Source organism: Sesamum indicum, linkage group LG6 (genome assembly GCF_026168435.1).
Source record: "Sesamum indicum cultivar Baizhima isolate 11 linkage group LG6, ASM2616843v1, whole genome shotgun sequence".
NCBI lineage: Eukaryota > Viridiplantae > Streptophyta > Magnoliopsida > Lamiales > Pedaliaceae > Sesamum > Sesamum indicum.
Window position 1 is genome coordinate 14,583,482 of NC_142662.1, and position 23,252 is coordinate 14,606,733.

Genomic DNA, 23,252 nt, shown 5'->3' on the forward strand with positions numbered 1-23,252 from the left:
AAAAATCCTTCTCTTATTTTTTCTTTTCAAGATTTTATGTGCACCAACCAAACAAATATAGGACATGCATGCAGCATTGGGGGAGGAGGGGGGGTGGGGGAGAAGGGGTGCGTATCTTCCTAGTTAAATTCATCCTCTGTATCATTACAAGAAAAAAAAGAAAAGACAAAGGAGATTAGTGATAAAAAATATTGAATGAAAGTTTAATATTATATATCATTAACTATTTTGATGATAAGAAACTTTGTTTTGTGACAATTTGTTTTATAGTTCTAACTTCTAACAAAAACAATTATTTTGTAAAGTTATCTCTAGGATGGATTAATGGTAGAATATAATATATAATATTGTCATTAAAAGTAATTTGTATAACAACGTTGTCAATGTAGATATTTCATCATACAACTTCAGTTCTGTATGCTACGAGGGTGGCAATCATAGTCATGTAACTAAGATATTGGCAATTTTAGTCCTGAAATTTATAATTTTATTACAATTTTAGCTCTTTCAGTGAAAATCAACCAGAAATATGCCAGAGCAATTTGAGATTTTTCCTAAATAGATGTAAAAATACACGCAATAGCTTACATCCCAAAATAATTTATTAAAATTATTTAGCAACTTGCAAAAATTAGAAAAAAAAAAGTATAAAATACGTAGGGCATCTAATTGTGTAAAACGACTTATTAACATTTGTGTTACAACTCAATTGAATTGCATGGAAATTAAAACAAAACAATTGTCATATGTTTATTAAGCATAAAAACGATAAGTGAATGTTCATTCTTATAAGCATATTGTTCTAATCAACAATCATTTTGTTGAATCATTCGATCGAACCATCCGATTTGAAATCTAGCCATTATGTAAAGAATGTGAAAATAAAGGAAGAAATACTATCGCAGGCCATTAGAATATGATTCTTGGATCAACAGAATGAAAATCAAGAAACCAGAGTTACACACAGTCTGTGTCTATTTGTTGATCGAGGAAGAAGAAGCCTCAGTCTATATAGACTATTACAACTATAAATAACGACTAATGCCTCGCATATATTGGAGCATAGGCTAACTTGCAATTTACACTAATAGTCGCTGATGACTAATAAAAGTCGTATTGCAATTTATAACTTTAAGTTTCAGACTTTCGTTTCCCATAAAAACTACTTGTTCCATTGTGATGCTTCAACAGTGCTTCTTCTACCTCTACCTACCAACACTTCTCCAGATGTTGTTCTTCACATATATGCAGCAGTAATTCAGCAATCTTTACATCTCGTCCTCAAGTAGGACTTGTCAAGATAATGACCAGTCCTAACTTGGAAATATGATACATACATCTAGGACCTATTAACACTTTAGTGAAAGCATCTGCAAACTGTTCTTGAGAAGCAATATGCAGTGGAGCAATGAACCCTTCTTTGTACTTGTCTCTAACTAAATGACAATCTATCTCAAGATGTTTAGTTCTTTCATGAAAAACAGGGTTAGCAGTGATATAAAGGGTTGCTTGATTATCACAATAGAATGGGATTGGAGTTGGGCCCTTGATGTGGAAATCACTAAGAAAGTTGTATAACCATATGAGCTCACAAGTGGTACTCCCCATGCTTCAGTATTCAACTTATGCTGAAGATCGTGAGACTGTTGTTTGCTTCTTAGTCTTCTAGGATATTTAGCTGCCACTAATGAATATACAAGATCCAGTAATAGACCTCCTTGTATCCTTGCATGTTGCCCAATCAGCATCACAATAGGCCACCATATCAAAACTCTTATATGTATTAAAGAAGAGCCCTCTGTTCATAGTTCCCTTTAGGTACCTAACCAAATGTAATGTTGCTTCCTAATGCTGCCTACATGGATGTTGCATAAACTAACTTAATTATTGTGTGGCATGACATATATTAGGCGTAGTGAATCCAAGATAGAGTAATCTACCCAACAATCTTCTATATGATTCAGGATTAGCCATCTGTTCTTCTGCAGAAGATGTTAATTTAACTCCTGCTGGCAATGGTGTGGTGGAAGCTCTTGCCTTCAACAGTGCAACATCTGTGACAATATCTCTTATATATTTTATTTGAGTAATAGTTAGGCCTATACTTGACCTGGCAATTTCCAAGCCAAGGAAGAACCTTGTTGGTCCAAGGTCTTTAATGGTGAACATGTCATGTAAATATTCTTTGATCTCTATAATTGTTTTCTCTAAAGGGCCTACAATCAACACATCATCCACATAAACAAGTAAGCAATAAAAGCTAGTTTGAGTTACTTTAGTGAATAGACAGTGATCAAATTTAACTTGAGCAAAGACAAACTCTTCAAGTTTTGTGGTGAAATCTTGGTTCCACTGCCTTGAGGCTTATTTCAGCCCATAACGTGTCTTTTCAGCATACAAAGATGTCCCTCAGGGACATTACATCCCTCTGGAGCCTGCATATACACTTCTTCATTTAGAAAACCATATAAGAATGCATTGTTAATGTCAAGTTGGTGCAAATGCCAGTTATGTTTTGCTACTACTGCAAGGAGAGTTCTGACTGTTACCACCTTAGCTATTGGAGAGAAACTATCTATAAAATCTATTCATTCTATTTGATTATAGCCTTTTGCAACCAATCTAGCCTTATATCTATTGAAAATCCATTTGCTACCTATAGCAATTTTATATTGAGGAAGCTTTGTAATTTCCCAGGTTTGATTCTTCTCAATGCTTCTATTTCTGCTGACAGTGCATTCCTCCACTCCTTTTCTTTTACTGCCTAAGCATATGTTTTAGGTTCTTGAGGAAGAGATGATGCTGCAAGCATACAAGTGTACATTGAGGGTAAATGTGTAATGGCAGGTATGCCTGTGAGCTCAAAAGTGTTAGAACAAACAAAATCTTGATACTTAGCTGGTCTATATATTATTCTAGAGGATCTCCTTAGGCCTTCATTTTCTCTCCCTTGATCTTCCTGTATGTCCCCTTGAGTCAAGTTTTCTGCAATCACTATATCATTCGTGGTTTGGTTTATTTCTGAGTTTTGTTAATGATTCTCAACACTTTCTTGGTCTAATTCAACCATCATTTGTGGTAGAGAGTAAGTAATGGGGTCAGTTTGTTGTCCTACAAAGGGGAATACATCTTGAAATGTAACATCTCTAGAAACCAAAGTAGTTCTTTTATTTAAATCATATAATTTATACCCCTTTTGATTCATGGAATAACCCAAAAAAAAAAGATGCATTTTAAAGCTCTTAACTCAAACTTTGATTTGTCTGGTAAAGTATTTGTTGCAAAGCATAAACAACCAAAGGTATTAAAATGTGAATAGTTTATAGATTTGTCATAAAGCACTTTTAGAAAGAGAATATTCATTATAATTGTGACGCCCCAAAGATTATAATGTATAATTAGGGGATTAATTGGTAAATTTTTATGAAACTTAGTTAACTGGTAAATAAATTATAGGTCATGATGGAAATATAATAAAACTTGAACGAATTAAATTAAAGTTTGTTATAATATTGGGGGACAGCTTATATTAATTAAGGAAATTTAGGAGGGACGTGATGGGTATTTTAAAAAAAAATTAATTAAATAAATAAGATAATAATATTATATATATATATAAATAATATATATATATATTAGTAAATAATATATATACATACATATATATATATATAAAAGAAAGTGACGAGAAAAGAAAAAGAAAGGAATAAAGATTTTGGGGGTGGGCCATCACCCACCACCCCACTTCTACATATATATATAGATATGTGAGTTCAATCACATACACAAACCTTTCAATTGCAATTTCCTTTTTCTGCTCCACTAACTGCGCGGCAAAGGTAAGATTTTTACTTAAATTTTTATTAATTTATATAATTATATTATTTAATTAGTCCGTTTATTAAATATTATTTATACTAAGCGGTGTACTATTTAATCAGAATATTTTATGAGTTTGGCTATTTAAAATAGTGTCGAATTAAATATCAAATTGGATACAAAAATGATATCGTTGGTTAATTAGATTATTAAATTTATTAGATTTGCATATTACTATAGCTAATTTATACAATTCCATTGGAATTGTTAACCAAACACGCAATTATATGTATTATTGTTCAATTAAAGAGTATAATAGCGAGAAATTGATAGAAAATTCATAGAAATATTTCAAAAACTATATTTAATAAATGGCATGTTAATAAACAGGAAAAACGAAGATTTGTATTTCGATAGAAATAAAATATTAAAGAATTATTAGAAATTGTACAAATGATATTCAATATTATATTTAAAAGAAATTACGATATTCTCGATATATTAATTATGTGTGGTATAACTCATTATAGGATATGGAGGTAAAGTGAAAAGACCGAACCACTACCTATTGGATAGATAAAAGCGTTGTAAGGTCGAGGTAAGTAAATAATTAGTATTATCTATATATGTCTCCTTTATTTGTGATTTTACTATTATATGAATTTGTGGTTCATGCTAACATTGATTATCTGAAGTATATGAGTGATGGATGATTTGATTAACGATATTGTGTATGTAGAATGAGAAAATACGTTGAAATATTATGTTTGTTGTTTGATATATTGTGGATGTCTGGAATGAGAATATGTTAATATATTATCGTTACTAGTTGCTTACAAGAATGGTGATATGTGAAAATGAAGGAGTGGTGGAAATTGAATATAATTGTGGTGTGAATACCCTTGATCTGTTGAAAAGCCTATAAGGCGAAAATATGATACGAAAAGAGCTATGTGCAAAATGAAAGAGGCTATGTGCGAAATGAAAATGCTATGTGCGATATGAAAGAGCTATGTGCGAAATGAAAGAACTATGTGCGAAATGAGATTCATGAGCCAGCTGTCAAGGGGATTCACTTGAATTTATATAACGGTGAGATTGAGTTGATGGAAAAAACACAATATGACCTTCTGGTAAGCAAACTAGGAAAAATGGAGTTTGATTGATTGTCTTATTATGAGATAGTATGTGGTGTAATAAAGCTGATTATGTTAGAATTAAATTGATTGTATTCCATGCGTGTTGCCTGTTCATCTTGTTTGGACTGTGTTTGGTATGCATATATAGATAGGGCTGGTTATTTACTTAGCGAGTAGAAGACTCATCCCTCTGCTGACGTTTTATTTCAGGAGTAGACATTGAAGTGTCTGACTGTTGAAAAATAGGTCTACACGCTATAATCAAGCAGGTCGGACCAGTATGCAGTTTTCTCCTCTTAGTCAGTTAGAGTACAAATTACATTTTGTTTGTACAGAGAGCATATAAGCGTACGGATCACTTGTGATGAATCACCTTGTGGTGTTTGATATTTATATATATATAATGTTGTAGGTTGATAATACCTGTTATGACGTGTTAGAATTACGTATGCGAATTGATTAGATGATTATATGCAAATTTATATATATAAACACAGGGATTACTTTAAATAAAACGTTTATGAAAGATATAGCCCTAGTAGCGTTAGGGGGTACTACAATAATACCCCCACAGGCCTATATGCATTAGATCAAAGCAATTCTGGGAGGATGAATTACTCAAAGGGAAAGAAAGTCTCTCTTATTTGGCTTGTGGGCATATTTCACAAGGCAAAAGCTATAACTTGGCATCTTTTATTAATCTTGTATATGTCATAGCACTGTAGGATATATGTCCTAACCTACTATGCTAGATTTCTGGTGATATACATGTCACACTAAAGCTTAACTCTCTGCAAGAGTTCATGGCTTTGGTTATGAGCTTCTTGTCAAAGGATTGTTCTTGGAGGGTGAATAATTTTCCTACTAGGCATCCTACAACAATCACATCCTTAGTCTTGTGGTCCTACATAACACAATAGGATCAGAAAAATTTAAATCTAATGGAAGCAGTATTACACAATCTACTAACAGATAAAAAGTTGAACTTGAGATTAGGGACATGTAACACATTTTGCAAGTGAATTCTATTAGAAAGTGTTATGTTTCCTGAGCTCCTAACAGTGTGTTTTGTGCCATCAGGAAGGTGGATAAACGTATTCAAATTATTATATTTTGGTTCATCAAACAATGCAGCATTGTTGCACATGTGGGTAGTAGCCCTACTGTCAATTATCCATACATTTGATGACCAGTTATTCGTGGTTGAGTTTTCAAGACACTTACCTGAAAATTCACCATTACCTTCATCTGCCAGTGTTGTGATTGAGGCTTCAATGTTCTAAGATATATGTAATTCTATTCACACAACTTCAGCCATTGACTTTGCATCTGTGACATTTTGCACAGTCTCATTATGTTCAGTGGCAGCTGTTGCTTTATTGTTTATTGATGCATTCCTTTTTCTTTGTTCTATCATGGCTTTGTACCAATCTGGATATCCATGTATTTCGAAGCAAACCTCTCTTAGATGCCTGTTTTTCCACGTCTCTACATATTTGTGTTCTTTTGTCTATGAAGGTCATTTTCCTTTGAAAATTTTTCTGAGCTTCAGGTCTTTTGAATGCTTGCATAGCATATTTTGAGCACTATATGAATGTCGGGAAATTACTTCTTTTTGTTTCTCAATCCTTCGGATCATAGAGTATGCCTTACTAACATTAGGCAGGGGGTCCATCATGAGGATTTGGTTCCTTACATGATCATAGTTTTCATTCAAGCCCATTAGAAATTGCATGAATTGATCTACCATTTTGAGATCTGCAGTTTCTTTAGTGGCTCCACAGCTGCATTGTGGAGTAGGAGTAATGCATGTCAATTCATCCCATAATCTCTTAAGTTTAGAGAAGTATGCGGATACTGATAGTGGGTCTTGTGATGTGGATGACAATTCCTTTTTTAGTTGGTAAATCATAGGACCATTGCTTTGTCCAAATCGCTATGCCAATTCGCTCTCAAGGAAGAAGAAGCTTCAGCCTATATATACTATAACAACTTTAAATAACGACGAATGCCTCGCATATATTGGAGCATAACGGCTAACTCGTAATTTATACTAATAGAGGCATATTCACGCTTACATAAGTACATAATTATTATTAAAGTCGTTGATGACTAATAAAGTCGTAATTGCAATTTGTAACTTCGAGTGCCAGACGCGCGTTTCCCATAAATACGACTTGTTCCATTGTGATACTTCAACAATGCCTCTTCTTCCTCTACCTTCCAACACTTCTCCAGCTGTTGTTCTTCACATATATGCAGCAGTAATTCAGCAATCTTTACACATTAGATATGATCATGTTGATATCATATTACTTTCTTTCAAGTTTTAATCTAATCTGAATAGAAGATTTTGGTGTATCATCTCTGAAAAATTATGCTATTTTTAAAGGATGAAAAAGGTTGACAATTTGGGACGGCGTTTGGGATGATTGTCCAACATAATAATACCATCCCAAAGGAAGTCCTAATTTTTTGCAAAGTTTATAAAAGTTTTAACCCACAAGAATTTGGATAACATGGGTGCCGCTTAGGAACTGATGTTGGGAAGGTTTGGGATGGACAATTCGACTTTAAATTGGATCGGCGACATGCCGTCCCAAATGTCGTATGAAAATTAGGATTGAGTGCATATGGTCCCAAACTACATTACAAATCATTACCACCAAAAGATTGAGACGACATTTGGGACAACTTATGACCAATACTTTTCTTTGTCCGATTTTGGAACAGAATTTGGGATGAACGTTTAATTTTAGAATGGTATGTGCAAGTACAAGACATGCAGTTACAAATCCGTTAGAAGTCGTCCCAAAATCGTCCCAATACGAGACGAATTTTAAGACAAATGTTAGCCGTCCCAATAAGGCCTTTTTTTTGTAGTGACAAGTCAATTGTGGGTAACTATGAAATTTCATTTTTTTTTTTTGTTAAATATTATCGAATTCAGTGAATTTTAACTAACATATTGATCTATTTGTTAGAAACAAACAACATAAAAAACATCACGGGTATTAGAGCAATTTCTCAAACTATAAAAAATATATACATAATTATACCAAATTCTGGGGATGAGGGTGTAATTATCCCAAAATTAAACTTAGGTCAATAAATGCTCCTCTCTCGAGCATCCAACTTTGCTTCTATCCCTTCTTTTTGGTGTTTGTTTCTTGTGTGAAGGGAAGATCTCATCCTCTTCTCCCCATTGCATCTTTCAACAATTTTCTATTGCTTCTATCAATGTTAATTAATATGTTTTCCTCTTGTTTCCACACACACACACATGCACACACGTGTGCGTGTATATATATATATATATTGTATGTATAAATCCCATGCACGAGGTTAGAGAATCATCTCACATTCTAAAGCACACACACATAGCAAGCAATATCTTAACATATTGTGGTAGGTAGGTGTCCCGTGCACGAGGTTTGTAGCTTTGTTTTAAATTTACCATCCCACCCCCCAAAAAGATAGTTCAAACTTTTCGAAGTTACTTAGTTTTTTATTGATTTCTATATTGAAACTAGAATTAATTATTATCTCTCTAATTTTTGGAGTTTTTCTTTTCTCTAGGAGGGAGCTTGAAATATATACTTATGGGAATTTATTGTGAAATCATACTAAATATTTATAGTTTATATTTACAGAAAATCAAAACAGTTTGAAGCATTGTACTCCTGATCAAGCTGCTTTTGATTTTTGAACAAACGTAATTTTAAATTTATAAGATTTAGAAATAGAGGTTGGCGTTTCAAACACCTTAAATTAGAAATATATGTATACAGGGCTAATTACATTTAGGACCCTTCTGAAAATATTAAATTATATTTTTCTCTAAAAGAGTTTTGAAATTAGAGTTCCACCCTTCCAAAAAATTCTCGATTTACATCTGGCCCCCTTTCATTAGGGTTTGGATGGAAAATACTGACGTAATTAAGAAAAAATAATAATTACATAAATTTTAAATTTTTGGCCCTTATTGAACATTCCCATTTATATGTTTGTACTTATAAAAGGATAATATGATGTACATACATGAAGGGAGGTTAACAACATTGCATTTTTCCCTCATAAGTGCAAGATTATTACATGAAAACGTTAAGAGGGGTAATATTAAAAATTTATATAATTTTTTTTTGCTAACATCAGTATTTTTAGTCCAAAACTCAAGTAAAAGGGGTCACGTGCAAATAATGAATTTTCAGAAAGAATATAAGTATAATTTTAAATTTTTAAATTAAAAGTATAATTTTATATTTTCAAAAGAAAATTTAAGTATAATTAATATATATATATACATGGAACGTGACCAAGGTTGGGTTATAACGGGTTGGTTCAATCAAAGTATTATGGTCCAAATAGGATCTATTATACATATCAGGCACATTCACTTAAATATATATATTTTTTTCTTTTCAAAAGTGGTATGTATCTAGAGTAGGGGTTAGACATTTATCCTTCAATATTTATTAACTAGTCGTTGTGGTACGTTGTTTTTATGTATGTATAATAAATTTTTTATATTTTAAAATATATTATAAATAAGAGTAAAATATATGAACCAGTACATTACATTAATAAAAGAAAGAAACAAACAAATAATAATTTATCAATTAATATAAATTTTAAAAAATTTAAGTTAGTTATTTTATCATGAATGGTATTTTTGCTTTCATAAAAAATTAGTACGATCGTATCATTAATCGTCATTTATGAGTATGGTAGGCATTTTTTTATATTAGTATATCTTGGAAAATTTGACAATATACATCAAAACCGTCAAATCCACCTAATTGTTATTAGGGATAATTACATCCTCCCCCCTCCCCCCCATATGAGATTTGGTGTAATTACACATAAATTTTCTGTAGTTTAGGAAATTACATTTAGCACTCTTGAGGTTTGTTTTTGTCTAATAAATAAGTCTCTCTATTAGTCAAACTTCAGAGAATTTACTGATATTAATAAAAAGTATAGGATAAAAATTTATATTTACCCCCGATTGACTTGTTACAAATTTATTGCTAGTCAAATAAATTTTTTTGTGATCAAATTACTCTCGTACGTCTTCACACATTAATACTTATGAGGATGTATATTTTTACCATTATAAGGGTAGTTTAGTCGAATAAAATTTATTTGATCTGCTATAAGATAATAAAAGTCAATCAAAGATAAATATTAATTTTTACTCATTTTTTTTTTTGGCTAATATCAACAAATTCAGTGAATTTTCACTGATGGAGGGACTTATTTGTTATACGGAAACAAACCTCTAGATACTAAATGTAATTTTTCAAACTACAGGAATCTATGTTTAATTACTCAAAACCTTAAGAAAAGAAAGTGCAATTATCTCTTACTATTATATGCTTTGTACTTGTTGAGGGATACAACAAAATTAGGTTTGGCATGAGGCACCCGAAACTTGCTCCCAATGCCCGAGTTTAAGTACAATAAATGCATATTGATGCGTGCAAAAATAGCATGGGTCCAATGAATTTGGACTGTCGTTCAACACTCGAGCTGGAGCGTTTGTGATCTAAAGAAAAGGGATTTATAAAAACACATGCTAGCACTCCGATACCTTAATTAGTATTAATTAAATTTGAAGAAAAATAATGAAATAAAGTAAGTAAAGGTAATAAGAAATCGAGATATGTTGCTTTAATTAAGAGGAATATGAAAATTCGTGAGAGAATGCCTGGTAAGTCCTATTTGTTGAAAACAAAAAAAAGATTATATCTGTTCGTGATTTGAGGTGCGTTAAAATAAATTCATTTGTAGTAAGATGCATATTAAGTAAAGTACATTCCCAATTCAACTATTCAAAATGATTCACATTATTTGAATCCGCTACCCACATGGCTACATCAATTTGTTTGATGCGCACATTATGTCATAATATTCCCATAATTATCATATACAATTCCTAACAATACACATATGTGCTAAAAAAGAGTCATACATTATTAGCAAAAACAATATATAATTATATTTTTCTTTCTGGAACTTAAGGTTTTCCTACTTTTAATCTCATGAGTTCCGTAATTTTATAAAAGTAGCATTTGTTATCCCATGACACCTTTGCATTGAATGTTTAATGCAAAAGACTACATGATCGTTAAGTACATGAGATCAAAAGTGCTACTTTTTTAAAGTTATGAGACCAAAAGTGAGAATCTAGTCATATATAGGACCAAAAGTGTAAAGATTCTAATGGCCACATGCTATTTCTCGTTAAAATATTTAACGAAAATGTATCATGTAACCAAAAAAGTATTATTTTTTTAAAGTTACAGGTTCAAAAGTGAGAATCTCATAACCAACAAGAAGAAGTATGTATAATTTTAAAATTTTATTGAAAAAAGGTGTGATTTTATGTTTTTAGAAAATGATTAAGTGTAATTAACTATATATCTATATATGGCGCGCACGGAAATAACTCGAGTCCAACAAGCTTGGACTTTTATCTTGGATCTAAATCAACAAGCAAAAAGACTTGGAAAACAAAACCTGCAAAACATGTTAGCACTCTGACGCCTAAGTTAGTATTGGATTTTTAAGAAAAAATAATTGCCAAAAATAAATAAAATAAAAAATTGAGATATGATAATCGTACTTGTGGAAGAAATTATGCTAAGATCACAGTTAGAATGCCAAGGAAATGTTGACAGCTGTCCCCCACCTAGGGGCCAAACCTGTATTTATAGAAGTGTGTCCTACAACGGGGGTCTGCACGTTTTTCTTAATTTTCAGAGGAAGAGGATGAGGGTCGTTTGGATAGACCATGATCTGCATTTCTCTTCGTCAGTTTTGCTTTTGGATATCTATCTTCGAGTTTGAGGAGACCCTTCGCTGGCGAGGACTCCTACCCTTTAGGGAGCCCTAGTCGTTAGGGAGCTTAGGGTTTGGAAGGGATCTCCCTTGAATCATGTCCTCCATGCTACCAAAAAAGATACACTTAGCAAACCAGGTGTATACCACGTGGGGAAGGTTGGATATGGGCCTTCGGCTAATCTCCTCGTTAGACCATGCTTCTGCTAAATCCTGAAGGACACCTTAGACCTCTACCTTTCTTCATGGGTTGTTAAGCCTTTTGGACTATTAAAGTGGATGTATTGGACATTCTTATTTTATTTACGTTTTTTGGACTAAATTTCATTTGGGTCATACACATCAATATATTTAAAAAAATTAAATATTTGCATTCACTACTTCAATAACAAAATTTGATTGAATAGTCGTGATCAATAGCTATTTGTTACAACTATTTTAATTTTAACCATGGCTAATGTTGCATTTTTTGTAGTGATAATTTTATAAAATATTTAGAATATAATATTTTTTAGAATCATATTAATTAGTTTTTATAAAGTTAAGAATTGCTTAAAATGTATATAAGATTATATATATATATATATATATACTATTATTAAAAAAAATATCTTTTGTCGTACTAATTTTATTTCATTTTTTGTCTTTAAAAAGATATAGTCAGATTAGTAATTTTCGATATTTTTAATTATCTCACAATTATATTTATTTTTCTTGTAACTACCCACTACATTACATTTCTATCTCAACTTACTTATTATATTTCTTACAATTTATAATTATAATTTGGTTTCTTTTCATAAATTTCTTTTTTCTCATCATCTCAAACCACGATTCGTTTTATATGTTCATGGAAACCACGTGTTGCTATAACTAATATGATGAAAATGAATGAGAAAAAAAAACTACCCAAAGTTAGTTATGAAAAATCATAATGAGTGGAAAAGTAAAAGAAAAAATTATTTAATTTAAAAAAATTAACATACCAATAAATTGAAGAAAACAATAGGGTGCTCTTCAATTATATATAGTATAGCCATTGGTTTATATATATGTATTATCTTATATATACTTTACATTATGTATTAATATATTTATTTGTATTAAAAATGCTAATATTTATGTAAATATATTAATTATTTTGGTAAATTATATAGACATCTCCTGAGGTCAGGCCAAATTTGTTCCTCCCGCAACGGGACCGCCTTGACGGCCTCAAAATACTCCTGCACCCTCTCCTCGTCATGAGAACTCCAATTATAATATCTAGCATAAAACCTTTTATAAATAGGTCGAAATTGACCTCGTGCATGCCTTTGAAACTTCATTTTTGCACTTCCGACAAGGACAATTAATTTTCTCACCATCCATATATGCATGTTGAGACTTCGCCCATTCTATAAATGTAGCAACACCATCCTGAAACTTCGAGGTATGACCCACCCTATTTTGAAGGTTCATCTCATACATCCATCTCCTAGACTGTCTTAATATGATGATTAGTCCTACACACACATATTAAAAGAATCAATACAGCCCGGGAACGCGGCTGATGCGTGAAATAAAAAAAATAATTAAAACGGTTCAAACGGGTGTTCAGTCTGAAATTTCCGAGTATTTGGCGTTTGTTAAAAGCATAACAACAAATATATAAGCATGCTAGATATGTGGCTAAAGGATGAAATAAAAGCATAAAATAAAACATGTAACTTTACCTTTTTATTTGTATAGATGAGCAGCAACGTCCGTTGTTTTTCTTTTTGTTCCTCTTTCATTCACTTTAAAATCCAAATTGAAACCCCTCTAGTTTGTCCACACCATACTAAGGAATAGATGTAATTCTTTTTCTATTGCTAGATAGAACAAAGAACAAGAAGAACAACTCCAATCTAACGCAATTGTTTAGTACTTTTGGATTGTTCTATGTTCTAACTCCAAATTCAATATAGAACAAAATGAGAATATTTTTAGATAAAACAGGAGAGCAAATTTCGTGACTCATTGGGTGTTGGATATGTGTATAATTTTGTATATTACATACAATTTAATTCAAAATTCAATAATTACCAAGTTTGCCTCTAAGGCAACCTGTACACACACATGTATATAACTTTCAACCATGATGAAATAACCACTCCATTATGTTCATCATGATGAGGATGTCAACTCCTTTTTAACTTGCTCCAACGTCCCTCAAATGGGTTTAGACTTCAAGAATGCATCGGACTTGATATAATCAAATTAAATCAAGCACAACCAAAATCGATTGGATAAAAATTAATTAACTTAATTTTAGTCTAACAAAGTCCAAAGATTCATTTAATCCAATTTTAATGTATATTAATTTTTCATCATAACTTTTTTTTTTATTTATTCATGCATCTTGTGTATGTATACTGTTGGTAATCAGTATAAATAGATATATATGTAATTTCAGAGACATACGAAACATTTGGTGGTTCAATGGTCTCATTTTATCCTGTCTAGTTCTACAATAATTAATACTAGTGTATATATACGGCACACTCAAAATGTGTGTGCGTAATTAATTTAGATTTAAATTAATAATAATTATTTTAATAAATAATTAAATAAAAATACTAATTAAAAAGTATAAGAAAGTTATGGAAATTTATTGAAAAAAAATTAGAGAATAAAAAGGAATGTAAAAGTTAAGAATAGAAAAAATGAGAAGTTGAAAAGAGATAAAATAATTTAAATTATTTTATGAATAAATTTGATGTCATGAATTTGAATTCTATTGTACATATAACTATTTGTTTTATTTTAAATTAATTTATTATAGTATATTTTATAATTTTTAATTATATTAACATATTAATCAAATTAGTGTATTTTTTATTTATTTATTTTTATTACAATATTCGTGTAATTATATAATTATTGACTCTATAAATTAAAAAGGGAAAAAAAATGATACAGATGCTTTGGGAAGGAACGAGCTTTATCTAGAAGATGACGAGGGGAGCTGAAAGCGTGATTCGTAGAATATACAAGAAAATGCGAGAATCATCTTGTAGCTCATATAAATAAAGCGTGCTCTTTCAGCCAATTCCCACAACAAAGATTTGATCACACAAGCCTGCCCACAAGAATCCTTTACAACACACTCTTCATCAATCAAACCAACCTATTCTTTTTCTGTTCTTGCACTGCAAAATATTAACACAATGTCTCTGATTCCAAGCTTCTTTGGCAACCGCCGGAGCAACGTCTTCGATCCATTCTCGTTGGATATCTGGGATCCCTTTGAGGGCTTCCCTTTCTCCACCGCCGTCGCCAATCTCCCCTCCTCCGCTCGAGAAACCACTGCCATCGCCAACGCCCGCATCGACTGGAAAGAGACGCCGGAAGCCCATGTGTTCAAGGTGGATGTTCCTGGGTTGAAGAAAGAGGAAGTTAAGGTGGAGGTTGAGGATGGGAGAATTCTGCAGATAAGCGGGGAGAGAAGCAAAGAGCAGGAGGAGAAGAACGAGAAATGGCACCGGGTGGAGAGGAGCAGCGGGAAGTTCCTCCGCCGGTTCAGGCTGCCGGAGAATGCCAAGTTGGATCAGGTAAAGGCGGGAATGGAGAATGGGGTGCTGACAGTCACGGTGCCCAAGGAGGAGGTGAAGAAGGCAGAGGTGAAGGCCATCGACATCTCTGGTTGAGCAATCATCATTTATCAGTACGATTGTGTTGAATAATAATGTAATTGTTGTGGTGTGGTGTTTGCATGTCGGGAATCTGTGTATCTCAGGTTGAATGAGCTGTGGTTTTATATGTTAATAAATAAATAAAAGATTGTGGTTTAAGCCTCTGTTTTCTGCTACTTATTAACGAAATTTTCAGTCCTGATTTCTCCTACAATGTCCCAAAATGAATGATGTCTGTGTATCTGTATCTGTGTCGGGCTACTCATGACCAGCCTACAAAATAATACTTAAAATAAGGGTAAATAGCAATTTATGCTCTTACGATATTGAAAATAATCACATTATCACCTTATAAAAAAATATAACGATCTAGCTCCATATACTTTTTAAAATAAAGAAATTTACTTCCTTATATAGGAAGGTAAATTACTTCATTTTAAAAATTATAAGGGGATAAATTGTTGTATTTCAAAAAATATAAGCAGGTAAATCGCTAAATTTATTTTTCGTAAGGAACTAATTTGCTCATTTGCAATATCACAAGTATTGCTTGCATTTCTTCCCTTAAAATAATACTCAGCATCGGTCACATTACCACCATTTTACAATAGGCATTAATCATTGTACTAAATGTGTATTTATATGGTGACACCTTATGATCCAACATCGATCTCCCTATAAACACATTTGCATGTCATTGATGAAATCAGTGATATATTTTCAAGATTTAAATAAATTAAAAAAAACGTTAATTTTGTACTTGAATAAGGAGTCAATTGAAGCTATTAATTTCTTCAAATTATATATTCCAAGAAATACTTTAACCGTCAAGAGTTTAAATAGGGGTGAATAGCAATTATTCCCCTATGATATTGAAAATAAGCACATTACCCTCTTATTAAAAAAATATAACAATTTATCCCCCTATACTTTTTAAAATGAAACAATTTACCTCCCTATATTTATAGTAAGGTAAATTGCTCCATTTAAAAATCATAGTGGAGTAAATTGTCGTATTTTAAAAAATATAGGAAGGTAAATCGCTATTTTTTTTTTTCATAAGAGGATAATTTACTCATTTACAATATACAAAGGGAGTTGCTTGTATTTTTCTTACAGTTAAAATAGCAAAATCTCATAAAGAAAGATCACCAAAACAGACTACATACAAAATTTAATTGCATAAAACAACGATATACACATAGAATACAGGAAATTAGAATAGGGAAGAAACGCAAACTAAATGATAACTTTGAATGCTATGAAAAAAAAAAAGACAAATAAAGAATTAAAGCCAAAACCAATCTCCTTTCACTTTGATCCGGGTCAAAGTAAGCGATCTCATGAAACGATCTCAGCACAGACGACCAACTCTTCCTAGATTAGATTTTGGGTCCCCTGAGAATAAAACACGAACCGTGAACTCGTCAGGCCCGTCCCCGACAATGACCCTCCGACGCTCAAGTTAGGTTGATCGAGAGAAATGTATGCTATCTCAAAATTCGATCTCAATAAATACGTAACAGTTACCTTAATAACGGCGTTCCGGGGTCTATTTATAGAGCGCAGCTGGACACTGTTGACTGAGCCACGTGGCCTTATCCTACTGGCTCTCGTCCTGATCGGACGGTTCTAATTGTCTGGGTCTTCGAGGTGGTTGTTCGAGCCGGGTCGGGTCATGCGCGACCCGCCCGTTACAAAAAGCGCGGATCCTATGCTGAAAGGACTCTAATGCCCTTAATGAAGGGTATTTTTGTCATGTCTCAGGGGATTATTATGACACCCATCATTACTCCCCCACTTTTTCAAAGTGCAATGCCGTTGCCTTTGAAGAAATCGAACGGTCGCGTCGCTTGATCTGCTGCCCAGGTGGACACATGGCGACATCTTGTGGGCTGATCTGCGGCGCGCATCTCCAGAGAGGCCCGTCTATAAATACCTCAGCCATTCAAACATTCATTCCTGCTCCTCATACAGATATTCCGCGACCGGCGATAACCAAGAGTTCGCATTCGACCTGCAACTTCCAGGGCCATCCTGTTCTAAGATACGATGTCTTCCAGCTCTAGTTCGAATTCTGGGTCGAGCTCTGGCTCTGGGTCGTCTGCGACCCCTTCTGAGTCTGCTCATGGTTCTTTTTCTACCTCTCCAAAAAGGAACAAAAAGTTCCCTATTTCCAAAATTGCTGATAAACAAACCGGTCCTTCTACTCAAGCGAAATTCCAGGATAGGCTGGCTAGAAACCCTTGGGAAGTCGTAGTAAGTAGTGTTAGGACACCTGTTCTTAACATCAGGGAGAAATATTACATACCCCCCGAATATAATATGACATTGTTATTCCTACGACCTTCGATCGAATGCACCGTCCTCCTGAGGGTTTCAGCGCTTTTTCTATCAAACACCTTGATGTTGGCCTTCGATTTCCTTTGGCTCCCCCTATAGCCTCGATTTTAAATAAACTGGGGTTGTGCCCTATGCAACTTTCCCCCAATTCTATTTCTTATATTGTCCTTTTTGTTGTAATAATGCAATACTTAGGTATAGAACCCAGTTTTGATAATTTTTGGAGTTTGTACTCTTTCATTACTTCGAAATGATCCGGTGATAGAGGTTTCTTTTATCTATCGGCCAAGCCCGACTGTGGGTACCTGAGCGCCCTGAAGTCGAATGTAGGGGTCTGGTTAGATCGCTATATTTTTATTCGACCTCCTAGAGGTGTCTGACCCTTTAAAAACGAATGGACCAAATATAAACCTGTTCCGAAAACAAGTGGAGGGGGGCTGGAGGGCGATTAGATAAATAGCCTAATAACTTATAAATACGACCCCAAGAAGCTTCTCAATGAGAAGGTTTTGCAACTATCGGGGCTCTCTCCAGCGTCCCTCCACATCGAAGAGTCTTTAGGTGATTTTCTCTTCTAGTGATGCTTTCCTGTCGTTATGGTCGAACTCGCTTACACGCTTTGATTTTTCTTGCAGATAGCATAATCATGAGTTCCCGTAATGCCTTGCGACTGAAGGCGGCAGAGAATAAGATAGCTGAGGCCAAGGCCAAGGGGAAGCAAGTCGCGCCTTCTAAAGACCTTCCTCCTGCACCTGCTCCTTCGTGAGCCCGCGAGCCCTGCTAAACATCAGCTCATCTAAGTGGATAGCGAAGACACTCCCACCCAACCTCTCTATGGATATAACTCCAGCGACCTAGAGCTGAACTTGGACAATGCGAGTGGAGATCAGGGAGGTGAGTCCGGGAAACCGGATCGCGATCGCAGTGAGAAATCAAAGAAGAGGAAGCGGGTCTCGCAGAAGTAGGGGCAGGGGGCAAGTCTGAAGGAGAAAGAACCGAAGGAGAAATGACTGGGGGCACCCTCTGATTCTTCAAAATCCACTCCCCATCGGCCTAAGACTTTGAGCAGGATGGCCAAGGAAGCTGCGGATAAGACTAGCCAGGCGGACGAGCGAGATAGGTTCCTGAGGTTGGAGCAGCTCGCTTCGCACTAGGAGGAGACCAGGGAAGTCATAAGGGGTCCTCAATCGCATCCATATGAACCTCCGAAGTGGGATTGTTCTTCTAGCACAGTGCTTTTCTCGGAAGCAGGGGGGAACCTTCTGACCTGTATAACTCTTTGACCTCCCTCCGCGACCAGAGTTCCCTAGTGACGAACAACCCTGTTCGAATCGAGGAATATGGGGCCCACACCATGCTGCAGGTAATCTTTTATTCTTGGATCGACTTTAATGTTTGAACCCGAATAACTTTACACTACTCTGTAGGGCTTGACATTTCTCCGGAGCCTGTCCTTGAAATGCCTGTCCTTGAAATGCTTTATCTGAAGGTAGGAAGGAAGGATTCGAGGCCGGCCGGGAGGCTGGACTGGCCGAAGGCCACAAGCAGGGCTTTGAGGAAGGCCAGTCTGGTCACATTACCTTGGAGGAACATCACAAACTTCTGGCTGGCTCTCGAATGGCTGTTGTCCGCGACTTTCTGAATACGGGCACCTTCACAACTGCCGTGGAGATCAAATCAGCTGACTCATTCACCAAAGGCTACAAGACTTGTGAAGCTCAAATTGAAAAGCTTAGCGGATTCCAGGAGTCATTTGACCGCAGTCGGCTGGACATCACTCTTGATGGCGACCTTCAACCCTATCCTGCTGAGCCCGATCTCAAGGACGATGAGTTCGCGGCCCTAAGGGAAGAGCTAGAGGCTGAGGATGAGGATTGATGCTATCCGATCTCCCTTTTTACGATAGGAGTTTGTCTTTTTGTATGACCCCTTCTTCCCTTCGATACTTTTAGTGATTCGACTTGTAAATTTGGGAAGTTAACCTCGTGGGGCATATTTTTGCGATGCAACTGTGTAAATGACACTTCATCAATAGAATTATTTTTTGTCAATTTGCGTATTTGCTTCCTTCTATCTCCACTTAATGCTTTCCTTTTATTTCAAAATTGCATCTCTTTTCATATCGCATATGCTGAATGCATTTCAGTTCGCGTAATAAGATGCCCCTTTTTCAGTTGGCAAGTAGGATGTGTCTTTTTCAGATCGCATAGTTGGACGCGTTTTTTTTCAGTTCGTGTTTAGTTGGATGCATCTTTTTCAGATCGCATGGATTGGACGCGTCTTTTTCAGTTCGCGTTCAGTTGGGTGCCTCTTTTTCAGTTGGCACGAAGAATGCATCTTTTTCAGATCGCATAGTTGGACGCGTCTTTTTTCAGTTCGCGTTTAGTTGGATGCATCTTTTTCAGATCGCATGGATTGGACGCGTCTTTTTCAGTTCGCGTTCAGTTGGGTGCCTCTTTTTCAGTTGGCACGAAGAATGCATCTTTTTCAGATTGCATGGATTGGACGCGTCTTTTTCAGTTCGCGTTCAGTTGGGTGCCTCTTTTTCAATTGGCATGAAGGATTCGTCTTTTTCAGATCGCAAACATTGAACGCGTCTTTTTCAGTTCGCGTTCAGTTGGGTGCCTCTTTTTCAGTTGGCACGAAAAATGCATCTTTTTTAGATCGCATGGATAATTGTCTTTTCACCACAGCCGCGTCTCTTTTCGGAAAACGGTTGAGTCTTCCCGTTTTTTGTTCCATTGTCAAATCCCTGAACTTATGAAGTCTCGTTTCTGTAGTGGACCAATTCGTTAACATCCCGCCAAGCCATTTTTTATTAACACAATGACACCAAGCCTTTATTGCAGCCTGTGCTACTGAATCAGCTACTTTATTTTTGGTACCAACGATCAAGAATTGTTTTCCCCTACTTGCCGCATCAAAAACCAAATCGTAGGCTTCGGATAAAAAATGAGTAGTTCTAGTAAGATTTGTAATATGAATACCTTTAGGCTTTGCAGAGATATAAGGTGCCATTTTAGGATTCCATTTCCTAGTACCATGGCCAAAATGAACTCCTGCCTCCAGCATCTCTTCCAAGTTGATGCTTTCTTTACTTTACCTTATTCATCTAGAGGTTTTTTACCATCTGTTGTGGAAACCTCTAGATGGAAGAAGATTCTCTTTGAAAAGTAGTTTTGTACCATCTGCTAGAGCTTGAAGAATTCCCAAAGGCCCGGCGTATTCGGGTCCAATACGTTGTTGTATCCCTGCAGATATTTCTCTTTCTAACCAAACAATTACTAGTACACCTAGTGTGATTCCTAATACAAGAGTCAAAATAGGGACAAACATCCATATGATCCCATAGACTTCTTTTAAGAATTCAAATCTGGAAAAAAGAATTGATAGCTTGTATTTCTGTTGTATCAATTACATTTCAACGATCAACTTCTCCCGTAATGATATCTATGCTACCTAATATCGTCATAATATCAGCCAATTTCATTCTTTTAACTAACTGAGGAAGAATTTGCAAGTTGATAAAACTCGGTGGGTGAATTTTCCATCTCCAAGGAAAAACACTCTGATCTCCTATCAGAAAAAGTCCCAATTCCCCTTTTGGTACTTCGACTCTTACATAAAGCTTGCTTGGACAATTCAAAAGTTGGAGAAGCTTTTTTACTAATAAATCGATATTCAAAATCATTCCATTCAGGGTCTTTTATTCTATCAAAGCGTCGGATTTCTAAATTCTCATAGGGTCCCCCTGGAATTCCTTCCAGAGCCTGTTGGATAATTTTTATGGATTCTGTCATTTCACTTATTCGTACTAAATACCGAGCTAATGAATCCCCTTCTTTTTGCCATTGGATCTCCCAATCAAATTCGGCGTAACACTCATAACGATCAACTTTACGAAGATCCCATTGTATTCCGGAAGCTCGTGGCATAGGTCCTGATAAACCCCAATTTAGTGATTCTTCTGCGCCAATAATGCCTACGCCTTCAACCCGTTCTAAAAAAATAGGATTCCGTGTAATAAGCTTTTGATATTCAGCAACCCCAGTTAAAAAATAATCGCAAAATTCCAAACATTTATCTATCCAACCATAAGGTAGATCAGCAGCGACTCCTCCGATACGAAAATAATTATGCATCATGCGCTTACCGGTAGCAGCTTCGAATAGGTCATATATCAATTCTCGTTCTCGAAAAATATAGAAGAAAGGGGTATGTGCCCCAATATCTGCCATAAAAGGGTCAAGCCATAACAAATGGGAAGCGATACGACTCAACTCCAACATAATAGCTCTGATATAGCTAGCCCTTTTAGGTACTTGAATATTGCCTAGCTGTTCGGGTCCATTTACGGTTATTGCTTCTGTGAACATAGTAGCTAAATAATCCCAATGCATTACATAAGTCAAATATTGTATAATTGTTCGATTTTCCGCAATTTTCTCCATCCCTCTATGTAAATAACCCAATATTGGTTCACAGTCAATAACATCTTCACCATCGAGAGTAACGATCAGTCGAAGAACACCATGCATTGATGGGTGGTGAGGGCCCATATTGACTATCATGAGGTCTTTTCTTGTAGTTGGTGCAATCATAAGTTTTTTCCCGAGTCATTCTTCCATGGATTGCTGAAAGTAAAAAGAAGTTCTTCAAAATTTAAAACGACTAAGTTCAAACGGTATCACGCTTTAAATTAACGAGTTTTTCTCTCTCGAATATCCAACTCACCAATTAATTCTTTATAGCGTCCTCTATTTTTTTTTTTGACAAATAGGCCAGTAGTCGTTGAAGTTTTCCCAAAATTTTTCGCAAACCTCTCTGAGATGAGGAGTCTTTTTTGTGTAATTCCAAATGTGAAGTAAGTCTCCTTATTTTAGTGGTGAAACTGAATACTTGAAATTCAACAGATCCTCTGTTTTCTTCGTTTTCTTTTTGAGAAATAACCGAATTGAATGAATTTTTTACCATAAAAAAATTCCCCCTTCCCCTTTTTACAGATATGGATTTTACCGATCAGTAATAATAATGCCATTAATTTGAATGTGGAATATTCTAATCCGAATTTCTTTATAGACTCCTAATTTTCTGAATTCAAATCAATCAATCCAATTTCAAGATAGAGATAGAAAAGGGTTGGTACATTTTCGCATTGAAGAATTTAGACCTAAAATTAAGAGGGTTCTGTTGATTCATTTAGAGGTCTAATTGAGACATTATTCATTTAATATTGGAGACTAGAATGAAATGTCAGACAAGACATGGGATCTATGTATTTCTTTGCTTTCATATACCCTATATATAATATAGGGTATAGGATAGATAGAAAAAGTGTATTATCCACGAATTTTCAATCGTGGATACATCTATATCCTTAACATACTGAAACGACTGCCATTACTGGTATCAAACCAATAACGATTCATACAAGCTAAATCTTCTAATCGAA

The 23,252-nt window shown here is 34.7% G+C and overlaps 1 protein-coding gene across 1 annotated transcript; it reads left to right on the forward strand.

The window, feature by feature from the left end:
- The first annotated feature begins 14,858 nt into the window (after window positions 1-14,858).
- LOC105164479 (18.2 kDa class I heat shock protein) lies at window positions 14,859-15,616 on the forward strand. Its single transcript, XM_011083124.3, has one exon. The coding sequence runs from the start codon at window positions 14,993-14,995 to the stop codon at window positions 15,470-15,472; it is 480 nt and encodes a 159-aa protein (XP_011081426.1). The 5' UTR covers window positions 14,859-14,992; the 3' UTR covers window positions 15,473-15,616.
- The last annotated feature ends 7,636 nt before the right edge of the window (window positions 15,617-23,252 follow it).

Bases quoted from the DNA above. Each gene is read 5' to 3' on its own strand.
- LOC105164479 (XM_011083124.3), top strand. From the start codon at position 14,993: ATGTCTCTGATTCCAAGCTTCTTTGGCAACCGCCGGAGCAACGTCTTC.